The 18500-nt window shown below is 41.7% G+C and overlaps 2 protein-coding genes across 6 annotated transcripts in view; one reads left to right on the top strand and one right to left on the bottom strand.

The window, feature by feature from the left end:
* The window catches only part of LOC135306412 (pulmonary surfactant-associated protein A-like), a 299646-nt gene that overhangs the window by 261532 nt on the left and 19614 nt on the right, over positions 1-18500 (bottom strand). The window lies entirely within an intron of this gene.
* The window catches only part of RASGEF1A (RasGEF domain family member 1A), a 165649-nt gene that overhangs the window by 132013 nt on the left and 15136 nt on the right, over positions 1-18500 (top strand). For 3 of the 5 annotated variants that reach the window (XM_064430288.1, XM_064430290.1, XM_064430293.1), the window contains 2 exons: positions 9262-9441; positions 15680-15808. In XM_064430288.1, coding sequence (XP_064286358.1) covers positions 9262-9441; positions 15680-15808 — 309 coding nt within the window. Of the gene's footprint in view, positions 1-6823; positions 6967-7319; positions 7431-9261; positions 9442-15679; positions 15809-18500 lie in introns of those variants that run through there. The other 2 variants (XM_064430289.1, XM_064430292.1) reach the window with 2 other exon arrangements.

Raw genomic sequence — 18500 nt, forward strand, 5'->3', positions numbered from 1 at the left:
ATCATGTGAATTCTTTGACAAATTCATGTCAACATGTTTTAGCAAAACAGAAGATTAAGTAATTGATCACTTAATTCACTAGTACACAGATAATTTATTTTTTTATTTTTTTACTTTCAACATTTATGTATCTACAGCAAGGAGTTTGTTCACCTGCAGAACAGTCCTCAGCTTAAGCCAGTGCAAATTTGACCACATAAAGCCATACTGCTTTAGAGCTTTAAGTTCAATAGTTTATGTTTGAATAGCCTGTGTCCTAGGATATGTAAAAAAGGATAAACATACATATATATATATAAACAATAAGCTCTGTTCTGTACTACCCAGCACCAATTCAATACACAGTTTGTGATGGGATAGTGTCAGTCCTTCCCAAACTATGCTAAAAATCACCGTAGGTGATAGAAAAATTCTTATAGACAAAACTCAGTAAGCTTGGGAGTGTATCCATTTGTTCACTAGCTGTTGTTATTCATCAGAATGCTTCCTTAAAACTTAATTTTGACTACTTAATTTGATTGCAGCCTCTTGCTAAAATTATACCATATTTAACTATTTTTGCAATACTTCTCCATATATTTTCCTCAAGATACTGTCAAGACTGCCACACCTTGATTCTATTCTAAATAAAGGCATTAGAATTAAACCAACAGCAGTTAAGAGCCCTGAAAAATGAGTAGACTTCAAACTACTGTAAAACTCCCCCAAAAACTGCTGATGAATTTCTTGGCAGTGTCAGCAAAAGGAGTCCAAGCAATAGATGTTCATGGGAACTGAATTACTTGCAGTAATTCAGGTAAGACAAGACATGTTTAATAGAAATGTTTTTAAACTGATACAGCTGAAGGTGAGTTACTGCAAATGAGCTCATCAGCCCAGAACTTCTCTCCATCAGCTCAAAAATAAAATCTGTAGAACCAAAGAGAATGAAAATTGGGGGAGAAAAAATGGATCCCATAACTGCTTGTAAAATGAATCTTCCAAAATACCTACGGGAATGCTAACAATGTCACTGCCATAGTTTCTGCTAAAGCAAACAGAAGGTTGACTAATCAAACTGGCAATTTTGATCTGTTAATTGTGATGCCCTGAAGCTTATAACACTAAAAATAAATATATTTTTTGTTGAGCTAGTTAAAAAGAAATAGCAACCCACGTGCATTTACAAAAATACCATATCAAGAAGATTGACATCAGCAGACATGCAGATTTTTCTTCCCCTGGGCACCAAATTGCTGATGTATGTACATGCTTCCTCCTTGGCATAATTGATTTGCCCTTTCTGCTCGGTGGCAGTGTCTTGGAATTGCTGGTGTCACAGCAAGCATGGTGCAAGTAAAGGACACACTAGCTAGGATAAGTTCAGGACTCATTCATCTTGAGCCCAGCCTTGAGCCCAATTAAAATAGAATATCAGTTGTTTTTAAATAGTCAACTTAAAAAGGTCTGAGATAAAATGAATATAGGGAGTGCCTATTACATTAACATGCCTCTGTTATATCTTGCTGGAGTCAAAATCAGACAATCACAAACATTAAAAGCAGTTAAATAGGGGGGATTTGGTCTTTTCTGCTCTTTCTTTAAAAAAAAAAAAAGTGAGAAGACTCCAACAGCTCCTGAAAACACACAAATTGCCATTTATGTATAACAAGTTCTAGCAGGTCCTTTAAGCAGAGCAGGCCCAGCCTATATCTTTATTTAACATATTTTTCTTTAGTTCAGTCTCTGACTAAATCTCCTCTGCCTTTATATGAGCTGAGGTCCTCAGACTTCCGTAAGTGACCTCTCTTTACATCCTTGATGCAAAGCAGAAACATCAGCTCTTTATATTTGTATTTTATTTAATCAAAGCAGATCGATCCAGTTGTTTCCCAACTGAATGTACCTTAAATCTTAATCAGCAGGCAAGATAATTCCTAAAAACTACAGATTTCTATGACTAGAGTATCTATGAAAACCAGGAATCAGACTACTAGTGGAATTCCTTTAGCAGCAGTGCCAAAATAGCCATTAAAATCCCAGTCATTAATTAACAGCCACACACAAATAACACAGGCAACTCATGTCAGGTTATGTTAAATCTGTTATTTTGGCAGAGACACTAAAATACCTGGGGATTAGCACCATGTCCTCTCTAAATCCTGGGGAAGACCTTTCCTTTCAGTCCAAGGGGGAGCTACAGGACCAAGCATCAGGAAAAATCTGTTTCACCCTGCCCAGCAAAGAGTTATTCTCAGCGGTGTCACAGAGCTGCCCTTATGCTAGCGAAAACAGTTTGCTCCACAGATACAAAACAGAATTTTCACAACCCTTTCCCCTTTCAGACAGAACTAAAAACAAGACATAGCAACAAACCACATCTTAAGTTGCTCCTATATTTTAATCTTTCTTTGCTCTTAAAATTGCTGGATACCTAAGGGGTAAAGCTGGTCAGGACCCCTTCAGCAAAACATTTACAAAATGGATAATGTCATTTTCAAACTACAATTCTCATCAGCTCAGATAAAACATTATTATGTGGAAAGATTTCTCATGCCCCAGGTCAGAGAGAGGGAGACAAAGGCATGGCCAGTAATATCCAAAGACTGCTGGCTAGGACACTCAACCTTGCTTCAAGCTTATAAAGCTTTGCTCAGTTCAGAACCACAAATTGAAACTCTTTCCTCCCACTCCCATCTGCTGCCAAGTTATTAATGTGCCATCAAGTTATTCTGCAGCATGAATTGTTGAAATTTAGAAGTCTTCAAATTCATCTAAAAGTGGTTTGAGAACAGCTTTTAAATCTTAAAATTTGTGTACAACAAGGAAACCTTGAACACTTGTGCAGCCCTATGAACAAGACCAGAACACAAATGCTCTTTGAAGACAGCCATTTGAGGCTTTGAAACTCTATCTACATTCTACTTCTTAAATTATGAAGTCTTACAAATGATCCATACTAGCATGTGTCCATGTAAAAGCCCTATCTAAGGTCATTGTTGTGGAGTTTAATGGCATTTCCTGGACAAATTCCTTATAAAAGGGATATAAATTATATAAATTCCAGAAGGATTCCGTCTACAATCCAAAAAACCCATGAATGTAATGCACATTTTTAATACAGCATTCTTTTTTGAATTCCAAATGACAGTACCAGGCTGCATGCGCCTTAAAGCCTTCCACAAGGGCAAGAAGCAGAACACTCTGCTTTAGGGTGTGGGCATGCAGCAGGGTTTCTGTACTGCTCTGTGGGTATAATGCACCAGTGGAAGAGGATGTAACATGCACACACAGTCACCCTCTGTACCCCGGCCACTTGCAAGAGCTCTGGAGAGCTCTGGGGAACAGTTCAGACTGCCCCTCCAAGTCAGAAACAAGGCTAGGCATAAACCTGGCAGCAGTGCTTCAAAGACCTAAGCAATGTGCTGTACTCAGCCTACTGTGTGCATAAAAGGATGGGAATGGACAGATGAAGACTCAACCCTACGTTGGTATTTAATCAACACTATGAACAATGCCATACACAATTGTTAATTTTCAATGCCAATTTCTGTGGCTTTGTCCCTCTTTGTTTCCTTCAATGCAGGTGCTGGGGATTTAAAGCATGTTGACACACTGTTAAACGAAACCAAATGTTTATTATTAACAGACTTGTGTGGAAGGTGACCAAGTGAGTGACTTGAGTAGCTTGACAATGAAAGCTCCAAGGACAGCATTTCTAGGAGAGTCCCTTTATAATCGACTTTATAGCCTCAGATCAGCATTAATGACATTTGTAATGACTGACTTTTCCTAAGTACAATTACATTTTAAATATACACACAGGCACACTTGAACAAGTTGTTTCCAAAATGATATTATCTAAGATGAGTAGAAAAAACTCCAATTTCTTCTTCCCTAACTTTCTTTATAATCTTCACTTTCAAATTGATCTCTCCTTCATTTTCATCCATTTTTCTTTGCTAAAATTCCTTGTTTTTACCAAGCTATTGACCAGCAATTTTCCACTGAAGATGAGATGTAACTGTACTTGGAAACTGTATTCCAACACAATAAAGCAAAAGCTTACCACCCAAATATAAAATGTACAAAGTAAGTGCAACAGCATGAAAATACCTTATCAGTATCTCGCAGATGAATTCTGAGGGTACAGTGGGATTAAAAAAATTTGTCAGTCAAGTGTCCACAGCACAAGCAGGAACAGAACCCAAATACTGCAAGTGTCAATCCAGGTCGTTAATCACAAGGTAAGGGAACGTGTCAGGGTGATGTTAGCCAGCGTGAGAGAGGCTGAAGCAACCTTGAAGGTTGAGACAGTCACGGCGTGGCTGCTGCTGACTCACTCTGCAGCAAGATGCTGCTCTGACCAGCTCAAGTGAACCACAGCAGTGTTGCCTCAAAAGCAAGCTACACAACGAGTACAGGCTCTGCTGCTGATTAAACTTGCTCTGGGGTCCACCCACCAGTAACATGAGGCAATGCCTGATGGAAACATCTTCAAAATGCAAGCAATTTGCTGAGGAACAGAACTTACATAACTACAAAAACAATTAGACCTGAGAGAGTTTCTGTATCAACAGATTTCGACACTCAGAATATAGATAGCTAAAGGTCATCATCCACCCTTTACAGAAGGGAAAATGAAATAAAATGATAACATGATTCATCTGCTACATGCTGTACAAGCTGAATCTAGGCTTTTAGCTCCTCTGATTTGTAAAAACTACCTTTCCAACAGGACTGCACAACACAGTGTCCCCAAAACCAAGCATCATGTATCCTAGGAAAGGAAAAGATGTTTTACTGAACTTTTATCCTAACACAGCCCCCAGCATTTGTATACACATACCTAGATATGTATATAAACAAGAAATATACACACATATGCTCCTTTACATATACATACAAAAAAGTCTAAACAGACTCTGCTTGACTACTGAATGGAGAAATATGGAAAAACACCACAGTATAGACACATCTCAGAGAAGAGAGAGCATGCCTAACTAGTATAGTTTTCCTTAATTTTATTGGAATGTTTCTTAATTCTTACATTTCTTAGTTGCACTGACGAGACAGATCTAATTTCTGATGTCGCTAAAACCAACAAAGCCCCAAACAAACAAAAAGACTAGGGGTTGTTTTTACAACAGATTGAATCTGTGACTAGAGCTCAATTAACTAGGTATGTTTTGCTAAGATTAATGGACATATTCTTCTTAAAGTCTCGGCAAATGTTTGAGTAAGGCTGGAAAACAGATTAGCACAGAAAGAGAATGAAATCCAATACCTGTTTTTCATGCATACTTATTTGCAGGCTTGCTGGTGCTGCTCTTAGCCGTAAATACTAGATGAGGTATTGAAAGATATTCATAGCATTCAGAAAGAAATACTATCATGTTATACAGTGATAGCCTACAAGTTCTCACCTTCTGCTTTGGATAACTTTTTATAAAGAGGTTCAAGATGTTTGAACAAGACTTTAACAAAACTTGACCCTCACCCTCCAGTGGGTTACCATGACATTTACCTGACCATTACACAGTAAGGTCCTAACGTGGCAGTGCAGCAGGTCAGACACCACTCACTGGATTCCAGCCCAGGACTGCTGCCTGGAACTTGCTCGGTGTCCAAGGCAGGCAGGGGCTGTAACTGAGCAAAGCCTCAGCACAAGCAGGCATCAGATCTGCTACAGCACCTGCACACTCGGAAGGGTGTGGAGTACAGCTAAGAGACAGGATTGAGACTAACAGCAAAGCAGACTTGGCAGGGTGGGGGGAAATGTGACTTTTCTAGTAGTTGTTTAAAAGAAAAACTAATTTTAAATAAGGAAAATAATCTCTATAGCAGAACTGTTAGAATTTGGAAACCAAAAAGGAATTTAGTAAGCAAGCGGTAAAGATGAGTAGCTACATCTCCTTCTAAAATTAATGTGTGTTTAGGATGGATGACAGTGCTTGTTCTCAGACTGTGAGCAATCACGAATCTATTCCTTACCCTCCTGAGTATGGGCATGTGCCCAAATTCGTTTGCCGTGCCCACCTACCTAGAGTGGCGTACCTACTTCCAAAAAGGCTTTTCCTACATTAATCACCATGGAAACTAGAGAAGCCTTCTGCTACATATTCAAACACAGCAATTAAATAAATAATTTGAATAACAAAAATACATCTGAATAATGACTGGAGACAATGTAGCAACCACTAAACCATGACAGTTCAAAACGAAGAACAGGACGAGAAAGATTTGCTTTTGTGGGAAAAGGCTGAAAAGATGGCAGCCCTTAGCTGCCCCCGGGTACAGGTGAAGGACTCTGTGGGGAGGCTAGATGCCCCTCGGAGCCTCTCCACGGGAGATCCGATCCTAGACAGGACCCGTGCCCGTGTGTGACACAACAGGGGCTGCTCCCGCGTCAGCCCTACGGCTTGGGACAAGCCCAGGGCTATCAGATGATGGCTCAGGCAACTAGAAGAGAGAAACAACGCCGACCGAGAGAGCAATAAAAACAACTATCAGCGGGCAGGGCTGGGCGGCCGCGATCCCGGAGCCGCGCGTCCCGCGGCCGGGCTGCCCCGGGAGCGCTCCCCGCGCACCGGCACACGCGGGCGGGGCGCGGAAAGACGGGCGGGCTGCTGGCTGGAGAACGCGCATCTGGGGGGAAAAACACAGAAAAGGGGAAAAACAAACAAATTAGAAAAAAAGAAAAGGGAGGGAGGGAGGGATCCAGCCATCCCAGCCACAACCAAGCGGAAAGATGGGCAGGATGCAATGTTCACAGAGACGAGGTGCCCGGGCCCCCGCGGCAGCCCCCGGCCCTCCCCGCGCGGCCCCGTTTGAACGGGCCCCGCCGCCGCTCAGCCAACGGGGCGCCGCGGCCGCCGTGACGTCAGGCGCGGCGGGAGCGGCGGCGCGGGCGGGCGCTCGGAGCTGTCAGAGCCGCGGGGCCCGGTGCCCGCGCCGCCGGGGGAGCGCGGCGCCAGGAAGATGAGGGTAAGCGCCGCTGCCGGAGCCGGCCCGCCCGGACCCTCGGGCTCGGGGGGGACAGAGCGCGGGGTGCCGCCGAGCGGGACGCCCCGTAAGCGCGGAAGGCACGGGTGGGTTTGGCGCGGAGCTGCCCTGCGGCGGAGCCAGCGCCCCGCCGGGTCCCGCCGCGCGGAGAGCGCCGGAGCGGCTCCGGGGCGGGCGGCAGGTGCTGCCGGGGCTGTGCCGGGGCGCTCCCCGCCCCTGCAGCGGGGCTGGGGGCGCGGGCAGCGCCCCAGGATCGCGGGGTGGCTGTGCCCGTCTGTGCCCCGCGGTGTCCCCTGCCCTCCCCGCGGCTGGCAGCAGCCAGCCCCGTAGGACAGCCAGGGCGGCGGGGAGCGCTACAGGCTGCGCCCCGGAGGGGTCTTTAAAACCCAAACTGACGCAACGACGGGCGCCTTAAAGGAGTTAAAGGGCTTGCTGGCGAAAGCGGGGTACGTTTCCCGCTGAAGCATCGTTTCGTTTGGGATTTGTTTGATGGTTAGGTTCGCTTAAAAGCCCTGTGCAACTTCAAGTTGTTAGCCAGAAGTGCGCATCGCAGCCAGACCATCCTGAGAAGCAGCTTGGGGCTGTATTGCTATGGACCTTAAAAGGGAAAAAAGCAAATTACTGGCGGGTTACATAGTACAGATAGCAAAGCCGTTAGCTTCAGCCGTTTCTCGGTGTTATGTGCTGCAAAGCTCGGGCCTAACAGATAAATCTGTAAAATACCGAGTAACCTCAATGCATTTCTGTGCCGAACTGTCATTTTTCATTTCTTTTTATACGACATTAGATCCTGCATTTTCTATTTTATTGGACTCTGTGTCCTGAACTTCTGGAACTGAACTCCATTCCTCTTTGTGGTCTCCCTGGGTGCTATTAAGCAGCTACTATATTTATCTTACAGGGAATTACACTTCCCTTATGTCTCTTATCACGTATGCATGCAATGGTCTTTTGGTAAAAGCCACGAAACAGCTCTACTTATCAGCGTCACACAAGTAAATCTGTCACTTTGATAAACAAGTTCTGTTAATACTGGTGTTTTTTCCTCACAATGCACCTAGCATTTATCCGTGCCTAAGAGGAGAAAAATATTCTGTACTCCAGCTGTAAATATGAATGATTGACTTTGGAGATTCTGAGAAGAAAAATATGCCTTGCATTAAAAAATTGCTCAGGAGAAGACTTAAGTGCGGGAGATGAGCGCAGCTAGAAACAGCTGTCAGGTTAAAGGTGCCGATAATGGCCTAATCCTTTTCATCTCCATAAGTGCTTTTCATCTGTGTCAATATCTTGTCTCTTTCAGAGACAATGAGGCAGCAGCTCAAGAGTTAATGCTGCCTTCTTTGCACTTGATCTCCTAAACAGTCTTGACTATTTCAGCAGCCAGGGGGAACTGTTTTGATGCTGAATAGCATTTTCAACCTTTACATACAGTAGCAGGATGTTTTGTTTAGCCTGCTGCATAGATTTAAGCTGTAGCCAATTTAAAACAAACAAGAAACCCTCTACAGTTTACTCAAAGGCTGCGGTGCAGTGATACAACTGCGGCCAAGGGAAGGGAGGTGCAAACCCTAAACCTTCGTGTGGTTTTTGTGTTGCAGCAACAGGTTTGTATCCTAAGCAAAGATCTCCAAAGAGACTGTTTAAATTAGTCCTGTATATGACAGCATATGTCACAGTTCCACCCAGTTCCTGGTTTCATGTACATGTTTAAAAAAACGCGGCAATTTTGATCAGACAGGATATCCCCTGCTGTTTCCAGTGATAGCTACATGCACAAGATGCACTTGTGCTGATACCTGGATTACATCTAGCTACAGAAGTGGTGAAGGATTTATCATCACAAGTGAAGTGTTTTGGCCAAATATCTGACTTCAAAATGAGTAAAAATGGGAACATTAAGGTTTAGTATTTGTTTGTTTGCTCAGTAAGGCATCACTTCACTATCTTGGAAATTCAGAAAGCATTCTGTGTTTTCATCTCTGTCTAGTTTTATGCATAAAGAGCCAGGGAAAAACTGGGGAGAAGGAAGAAATAAGTGCAGTGAGGAAAATTCTTACAGCTCATGCATCTACAGCCTTAGAGACATAGTTTAAAGTGTGTTTCAAACACCAAAGCCAGCTTGCAGATGTGTGACTGCTTGGATTCAGAACTCAGCTTGAACGCTGAGGCTGCCTTCAGTCAAATCTGTAATTGTGTTTAATGTATGCCTCTGTAAAACCCACACATCCTGGAAGAAAGCTTAACCCTCTCTCCCTTTCTTTGCCTCTTCTGCAGGAAACTATGCCCCAGACGCCAATTTTTTCCAGCATGCTTGGTTCCAGTTGTAGTGGGCAAGTGCAGCCAGACATGGGAGAGAGATGTGTGGACCCTGTTTATCAGGATGGGAACCTTGTTTCTGGATCACTGGAGGCCTTGATAGAGCGCCTGGTGCCCACCATGGACTATTACCCAGATGTAAGTAGCCACCAAAAGGGATTTTTTTTCTCCCATGGTTTAGTGCTCCCATACTGCATTAGTACCTGGATTGGTGCTCTCTGATGAAATTCTGCCTCTCTCTGATTCAAGATGTAGATGTAGGCTAAAGATGCATTTATTTTACTGGCAATATTCATTCACTAAAGATGTTGTTCAATAGGGATATTCTCTGTTTCTAAATGAGAGCACTCGTTAGAAAGATAAAGCCATCTTGAACTCAAATGGGTGCCTTAAGAACCAATTAAAAGCAGCATTAGCCACAGAATTTTCATACTTCTAAGCTGCTTTAGCTCTAATGCAGCCAAGATTAACTACTAACCAGGTCCTACCTAGGGAAGCAGACCTGAAAACAGCTCTAGTATTTTTCCCCTTAATTTTCTATGCATATCCTAGTTAGGCCATCAGAAAAAAGGAATCACAACCCAAAATAGATTTTAATTACAATATTCTCTTTCTAAAGACATTTTAATGGGCCATTGCTGTAATAATGTATGTTCTCAAGCCTGAAAATGATTTTGCAACTGGCTGAACATCCTCAGTGCAGTCCTCAAAGTGAATATTACCTATATATAACTCTAGGGTATGCAGTAAGAATTTGAACCTAGGATATTAAGAAACCACTTTATCACTTAAAATTACTCTTTGTGCTCATTAATGAAAGATACTATTGAAACAAGTGGCCAAAGATCAGAGAGTCTGTATAACTTATATTCTATTTGAGCTCTGAAAAAGCAGCAGCTATTACAGAAGTATCCCAGCACTTTGAAAAACTAACAAGGGAGCAGGAAACTGCAGTCACTATTAACTTGTATGTCAAACTTAATGTTTATTGTAGTGGGCCATGCCACATCTTGTATGTTTCTCAATTTAATTTGTGTAGAATGTTTTATTGTGGTTGCATTTAAATCACAGTAAAGTCCCTCCAAGGTCCACAAATAACACCAGACATCCTCACAATCATCATCCACAAAAAGGGACTCTCCATGTGAGAGCTCAGTGGCAATGTGCAGAATTGCCATCAATCATCAGTATAGGATTAAAAAGCAAAACAAGCATAGTTTACTATTCCAGTTCAAAAGTAATCCTAAACCTTATACTTAAATATGGCTAACATACAATTGTGCTGCCAGTACCAAATCCTAAGGCTCAGAGGGATAACCATTGTTAGACATTAAATCTCCATTCCACACCCCCAAATACATATTGTAGAACAGATGCACAGAAGAAACTAGTGGGTAGAGCTGGTGTGGTGTAACAGTGGAATGAATAGCTTCAGGATAATCCAAGGAGTCTGTTCCTTCTCTTTCTTGTGATACGGCAATCTTGTTACTTGCTACTTGCATTTCAGAAGTGTAGCAAAGTTTTTTAAGTATCTGCTAATGCACATCTCTTATTGTACCTTGCAACATAAAATCTATTTATAACACAGCTACTCTGAAAATGGTTCCAGAAAGTGAGTAAGGGGGCTACAACTTGCTTTGGAATGCTGCTAGTTTCCATGGTGCTTTCCCTTCATATCCCACGCAAGAGTACATTACAAACCAAGCATCCATGGACCCCACCCTGCAAGCTGCAGCTTAAATAGGCAGCAAGCTCACAGCTGAGCATCCAACAGAAGCAGTCAAGGGTAACTCCAGGCAAAAAGAGATGGACAACAGCATTAAACCAAATTCATCTCCTCTGCAACACAACATATACCTTTAGTTAAACCAGATCACCCAATTTAGGGGAAAGGATAAATTATAAAATGAGTAGACAAATAAGCTCTGAGCAACATAAAGAGGAAGCTGTATTTGAGTTGTCTTCAAACCCAAGTTTTCTATTTCCCTTCAGTTACATCTTTGTACTTCATTTCATGCTCATTTGTGGTTTTAGGGGAGTTGCCACAGAGGCTTAGTGGCAGCCATTTAAGCTGATGTCCTGTCAGAACAGTAGCCAGTCCTGTACGTTCAAGAGAGAAGTATCAAAACCTCTTATCTTAACTCTCTGGCTACTCATCCAAAGAAAGGCAGCAAGGTATCACCAAGAGAAGCTGGTGGCAGTATTAGAGCAGAGGTTACCCGAGTTTCAGAGTGACACAGTTGTAAGTTGCAGTACCCATCCAAGTTTTCTGATCACTACATCTGAGCACAATGCTGGGAAGGCATTGCTGCCTGTGTGCACATTGATCACGGTAACCTTCTGGACAGAGAAAAAGGGAGTGGGGGAGAGAGCAAACACAGTGTCTTTCTGTGCTGGTTACAGAGGCAGAACAAAAATGTGTTTGCCATGTTGGCAGAGCACGAGACAGGCAAGGGAGGACAGGAAAGATAAGCGCCTGCATTGGTGTGCTGCTCTTCTGAGCCTTGTTTGTGTGCAGGGACTTGCTCTGCACATAGGGAAGTGTATGCTCATGAGACAGAGGAGTTCAGGAGGTTAGGAATGGAATGTACCAGTCTGCAACCCTTGTGCCCAAGCAAGAAAATATTTGAAGAAAATATTTCACAAACACAAAGTTCCAGAATGAGCAGTGAGTGCACACAGAGAAATTGTATTTTTTTCCCTGCCTCGAGAAGTCATCAGTGCATTCTTGGGTCAGAGAGTAACAATTCCTTCTTTAGTCTTGTGCACTCACGCTCTTCTTTTTTTAATATAATTCAGCTCATCTCTTAGCAACAACTTTAGGCGCTAAAGGAATCTGGCTTCTTATTCTCTTGCAAAGCACAAGCCCCTTTTGTGTCTACTTACATTCTCCCAACTGCAGAAAGGATTTTTTTTTTTTGCCTCCCCTCCCAAATACCTGTCACTTTTAGGATAAATGAAGCTTAACTTTCACTTATAGCTTATGAAAGCATTTTTTAATCATTCTTTATCAAACTAGCTAGCTTCAGAGCTAAATTTTGTTCTCCAGACCATCCTCCTCATGGCTAGAGGACTGCCTGAGAAACTGTAGGTTTTTACACTGTTATAACATTTAGCCTGTGTACAGCAGCAAATCACACAAATCCTTGATCTTGCTAAGGCATATGACATTAATATGAAATTTTTACTGTCCAGAACAACTGTGTTCCTAGCCCCTGAGACCTAAGCTGAAATGCATGGCTTAGTTCAGTCTGAAATTTCTTTATTGGCTAAGGAGTGGCTAGTAGCAGAGAGGCAAGGAAATGGTGGGGGGGGGAGGAGGGTCAGTACTGCTGTCATTTTTAGTTTGATTAATTGTAGTCCTTGTCTGTGTCAGTAATAAAAGTATCAAAAACCCCTCAATTCGATACCAGTATGGTGTGAACCAGCATATCTTGATTGACCACAATGGAACAATTTTGTTTTCCAAAGTAATGAACCTAGTTCCAGTTAAATGACTTTAAAAAATGGAATAAAAATAGAGCAGATGAATTCCAGAAGGAATGATAACTTGTTTCTGAAACCTAAAAGTTAGATATTGCCTGAAAAAGCATTGCATGGATCCAGTACAGCTATTACTGATTACAGAGGCACATCAGCAAGCCTAACATGGAAAATACTGTCAGGGCCTGTATCTTCCTGCTTCTTGCCAGTTCAAAACTTTTTATGAACATCCTATAAAACATTATCAAAGAAACCAAATAAAAGCACATGTGACACTTTTCTTGCTGTGTGACAGCAGGAAAATGATGTTGTGACTGGCCCTTTCTGAGGGTCACTTTGGATAAACACTGTGCCACATCACACATGCTTCCACCAAGGAGACCAACTCTAGAATTACTATGAGAAGCAAAATTACATCTTTGCTTAGAAGAATGTGTTCCAGCTTATCAGAGCAAAGGTCACTGCCGGGGCAGTGTGGCTCAAGTTGTGGTTCCCTGCTACTGACATCTTTCAGACAGGCCCTCTCAACTCCCAAAGCAGGAACGTGGGGAAGGGATCAAAATATCATGTCCTTTTTTTTCCCCTCCCCACCCATCTCATCTCTCAAATACAGTAGAAAGTGAGGGCTGCTTCAAGTCTTTAGTGCAAAAAAAAATTTCATACAACCCAGTGACAGCTGACTCACCCAACAGCTAAATTCCTGTTCCACATAGCCCAGACTCAGAGTTTTAAGTTCAGGGACAACAGTGAACACATGAGATAGATGGAAAGTGAACCAGAGGGTAAGGAGGCATAGTTAAAGACAAAAACACACATCCCAAATCTCACAACCCGACACAGTTCTTTCTGTTGCTTTCATTCTGAGTAGGGAACATGTCCTTTAGGAATTGCTCTCGTGAGCACAGGAATAGGAACTGATATGTTGTCCCATAACACAACCAAGTCTCCTTTTGTGAACCAGATTAGCTTTTCAGCCTAATTTTAGTGCCCATTATACACCACATGCACTACCACAGGATTTTATAGCATTGATTTTCAAGTTTTTGTCACCGTAAATGTAAAAATAAACTGTGGAGTTCTGCAGAGACATGACATAGCAAACAGAAGCCTAATTTCTTAGATTTCCAGACGTACACTTGTGGAGGATGTTTGCAACTGTGACATTAGGGAGGGAGGCCTTGCTGTCAGTGTCCTGTCACTGCCCTGCCCAGCTGCTCAAGGTCACCAAGAGCTGGACTGTGAGATGGCCCCACAGGGCATCTTCTGTAGGCATCAGTGGGAGCACCCAAGAACCTGACCCACTCTATCTTCACCTTCTCTCTTCCTCCATCCATAAACAACAGAGAAGGCAAAGACTACAACTGCTCTCTGGTTTTGGCTGTACAGAATTTATGTTGTTCCCAATGTAATACATGAACCCCAGAATGGATAAGATCTTCAAATCAGAATGAGAATTTTAAATACCTCTGCTGTATCATGCTGTACATTCTGTACTTTCATTAGCTTCCTTCAGAAGCTCAGGACAGAGTTCTGCATTTAGATGTGTTTAATCTATTACACTTTTCACTCACTCCCAGAACACTGTGAGCTTTGGTTAATGTTATTTATTTTGTTTTTTAAAAATTCCTTTTCCCCTGAGATTTGGTGGTTAGTGCTAAATTTGTATTATAGGGCATGCTGAGTACTAGAGAAGTGAAAACATTTTTCATTAATAGCACATTTTACTCTGATTGAAGAGAGATACCACATAACCACTTTGAGCTCACAAAGATACCATTTTTGTTTAATTATAAGCTTGTTCTAGCAACTGCAAGCAGCAGAATTTGGTAGCAGATAGTAGAGATACCATATTTTAGACAACTGGTCCTAAGATTTTAACTGTCTTAATTTACTTGCCCAGCCCAAGATGGTAAAAGCTCACATTGACTATTTAAATGCACTTGGCTGTGTCCTGCAGTCACATTACTAAAACGTGGTAAAAGTAACACTGCACATTTCAAACATACCAAAGGTTAATTGAAATACAATGTCAAGGGCATCCCCTGTAATTTTCCAACTCCAAATTTTACCACAAAGCCTGAGGGAAAAATGGAAGTACTTATGAGATGCTGCTGTCATTAGGCAGGCAATTACAGTCCAATGCAGAAGCCCAGCTTCAAGCACTGGACCAAGACTAGGACAAAAAATCACCCTCACTTCAGTTAAATGATCCAGAATATGGTACAATGGATACTTGTCCAGAGTACCATACAGTGCATCACAGCTTTTAAATTACAATGGAGAGGCTCTTTCTAATGAGACAGCCCCATTGGTATTTATTAGCAACAAGTTCATATTCAAAAGACTCTGAAACAAGCCCCAGATAAATAAAGTCAAGCTTAAAACTAAAATATTGTCCTGTGCCCTCAAACAAAGCGAAGCCTTTTGTCAGTGACTGTGGTGAGAAAGGAATGAAAATCCCCCTACATGAAGAAATTACAGCTGTGGTTTGGAATATACAGGAAGCAGTTTTCTGCAGCTCAGTGAGAAATAATCACTCTTAAAGAAACAAAGCAGCATTAAACAGTGGTGTTTAAGAGTCATAACACCCTTCATTAGATGTATTTCATTTGTGGCTTTGGTAAGTGATGACTAATTAGGCACACTGAGTCTGGCATTTTAAAAGAAAACCATTTGATAATTGGAAAACCCCACAGTTAACAGCCTTGAAGCCTATAGTATATCCTTTCAACAGAGCTGGAAAGGACCTGCATTTCTCTGGAGACAAGAAAAATTATAGAAATTTTAAATGAAGGAAAACAGCATTCAAAGTTTACAGATTAGTTTTTCCAAGGAAGACACATCAGTTTTGCTAAAGCTTTTCAACTTGTTTTTCTTTTTTCTCCTTCCACAGAGAACTTACATCTTCACTTTCCTACTGAGCTCAAGAGTCTTCATTCACCCACACGAGCTCCTGGCTAAAGTGGGGCAGATCTGCATTAAACAGAAGCAGCAGCTGGAAGTGGGGACTGAGGCAGAAAAGGTAAATGGACCATTACATTCCTCAGTTACTTGTGGTGCTGTCATTTAATTTCCACTCTCTCCTTCTCATTGTAAAGCTGAATAGACTGATAAAGAATAATACAAAATTGTAACTGGCATTTGTTGCTGGATGCACTTGTATTTGGATCTTGTTCTTTGAAGTATCTTTGCTTCATTTGCTGGCCACATTTTCTGTGGCAGTCAGCTGCAGGTCAGTGGAGCAGTGCACTGGAGCAGTGTGTGTGTGTGCCATGGAAGCTGCCCAGCAGCTGGTTTGCACTTTGAGCTTTCACCAAGTGAGGAAAACCAGATTCAAGAAAATCCCTTTCTCCAGTCAGCCTCACCATCCTCTAAGAGTTAACAATAACCTCTGCTGCAGGTTATTGTTGGGGTGTTTTAACTCAGTATTTAACTCAGTTTAACAGTAAATCAGAGAGTTACCTCACAAAAATTAAGGGATGGACTTATTTAAAATGGTGGCCTGCACTGACATGTTTTATTACAATAAGTTAAACCAAACTTACATCCATCTAAGTGTCACAATTTGTAAAGTGTGTATTGAAAGACTTTTTCAATTATTTGAAATTGAAGTTCCAGAAAAGTCCAAGCTGGACAGCAAATAAGAGTGACAGAAACAGGATGGTCCCAACAAGTAAAGACCTAAATTGTTCAGATCCTGGACATGTTTCAGCACTTTTCTTCTCTGATGAGACATGACGTGCTTCCATTCCTAATCTCCAGCACTGTAGCAGTCCTGTTTTGTTTTCTCCTTAGTGTACCAGCACTCTGAGTGAAGAGCACAAAACTCAACTCTGGTTTGTCCATAAAGAGTTTTTAACAGCAATACTGACCTAAAGGCTTTTTCTCCCACATTGTTCCTGACCTGCATCCTCCTATTAATGTCACAAAACTGCTCCATGGGACAAACTAACTATGGTGCAAAATGACTTTCATCCAGGTCAGTCCCCTGATCAGCTCTCCAAATATCTGCATAGCTCATCCTGTATGTGCTGGGGAAACCAAGGGTCAGGGATGTAAGGTGCCACAACCACTGCATCCAGTTTTGTACTCAGAGGTGATAATTGTCCCTAGCACCACTGCCAAACTTAATTTGTGACTGAGCAAACTCTGCTAAGTTGTAATGGCTCCCCAGCAACATGTAACTAAACAACAGAGATGGGAACCTCTAAAAGGTGCCAGCACCATCTGAAATACAGAGTGAGTCAACCTGAGCTGTAGACTTACATAGGGAAAGACTGCAGTGAGTAGAAAATGTCCAAATACATCTGTGAAATAGTTGGATTTAAAATGAATGGGATGTAACATGAGACTTTAGCATGCACTAAATGCACTTCAGAGATTTCCAAATTAAAGCCCTCTCTGGGGAGTAAATCAGCTGGCTTTTTAGAGATACAATGCTAATTGTAAAGTAGTATTAGTGTGGCTTCTCAGCAGACTTGTTAAAAAGTCCTGGCTTCCTAATAGAAATGAAACAGCATTACATCCTAATGTCAAAGAGAGCAGCTTGTACTGCAAACACCCACCCTCTTACACCTTCTGCTGGCACCTTGGACACGGGCCTATGGGAACCCCAGCAAACAGCAGGGTGACAATAAATCACTTCTGGGAGGTGGCTGTAATTTACATGCTTTTCTGGCTGCTCTATTATATCCTTAATCCCTTCCTACCTCCTTAATATAAGCTGCAAATTTTTCCTGCCTTCTAAACACAAATTTCTTGGAAAACACTACATGAACTTTGGACATTCCTCTTAGATTACTGCTTTATTGCCCTCTACTGCCAACACCTGTGTGCTTTACAGAACAGTTTGGCCACAAGCACTTGCAAACTTTTGTTTTTCTACATGGAAACGAATAAAATCTCATTTCACATACAGCATACAAACTCAAGATACTCTCAAGTATTCACAGTCATTATCCATTAAGGTAAGACCAGCTACCAGCACCTTCTAATTAAGTGGCTGCAAAGCAGGAAAAAGCTGACAAAAGCAGTTAAAGCATCTCTGTTCATCTCTGGTCGAGTTTGCTTATGCAAATCTCTTAAGATAAGCTGGACAACTTGGTGCCTGGATAGCATGTGAGCTGAAAAAGTGGCAAGAAACCAGGTTTTGAGGTTACATACCACAATACTTGTCATTCTGTTGGGTTTGACATTACTGACTAGCCAAAGAGTTCTACAGAAATACAACCCAGAAAAAGTGGATTGCAAAGAAAATTGCTCTGAGGCGTCTTGGAGTCTGAGTCCTTTTAACTACTACATAAAAAGCAAGAATTTCACAGTTTAAGACCTCAGTTATAACATACAAGTCAGTAGTTAAGATTGACCATAAAGGAAAAAATGTAACTCTCCATAGGTGCATTATTGATTGGAAAGTCTCAAACAAGATTATCAGTGAAAAATCACTTGTATGATATTATTGAGTGGAAAAAACCCTGTTGTTACACCTGTGGTACATTTTTTCTGCAGCTTGAGTATTTTATATATCTCAAGTTAAAGAAGTAAGAAATAAAAAGAACATAGAAATTAGTTTCTATTAAGTTTGTTTTGCCTGTCTTGGACTATATAATCTCTTCAAAAGTTACTATTTCCTCTGGGTTTTTTTGCCAGCACGTCCTCCTTTTTAAAAAAGAAAAAATACATATAACCAGGTCATTGCCATTAAATCTTTCCTA

This window comes from Passer domesticus, chromosome 8 (assembly GCF_036417665.1).
Source record: "Passer domesticus isolate bPasDom1 chromosome 8, bPasDom1.hap1, whole genome shotgun sequence".
NCBI classification, from domain to species: Eukaryota; Metazoa; Chordata; class Aves; order Passeriformes; family Passeridae; genus Passer; species Passer domesticus.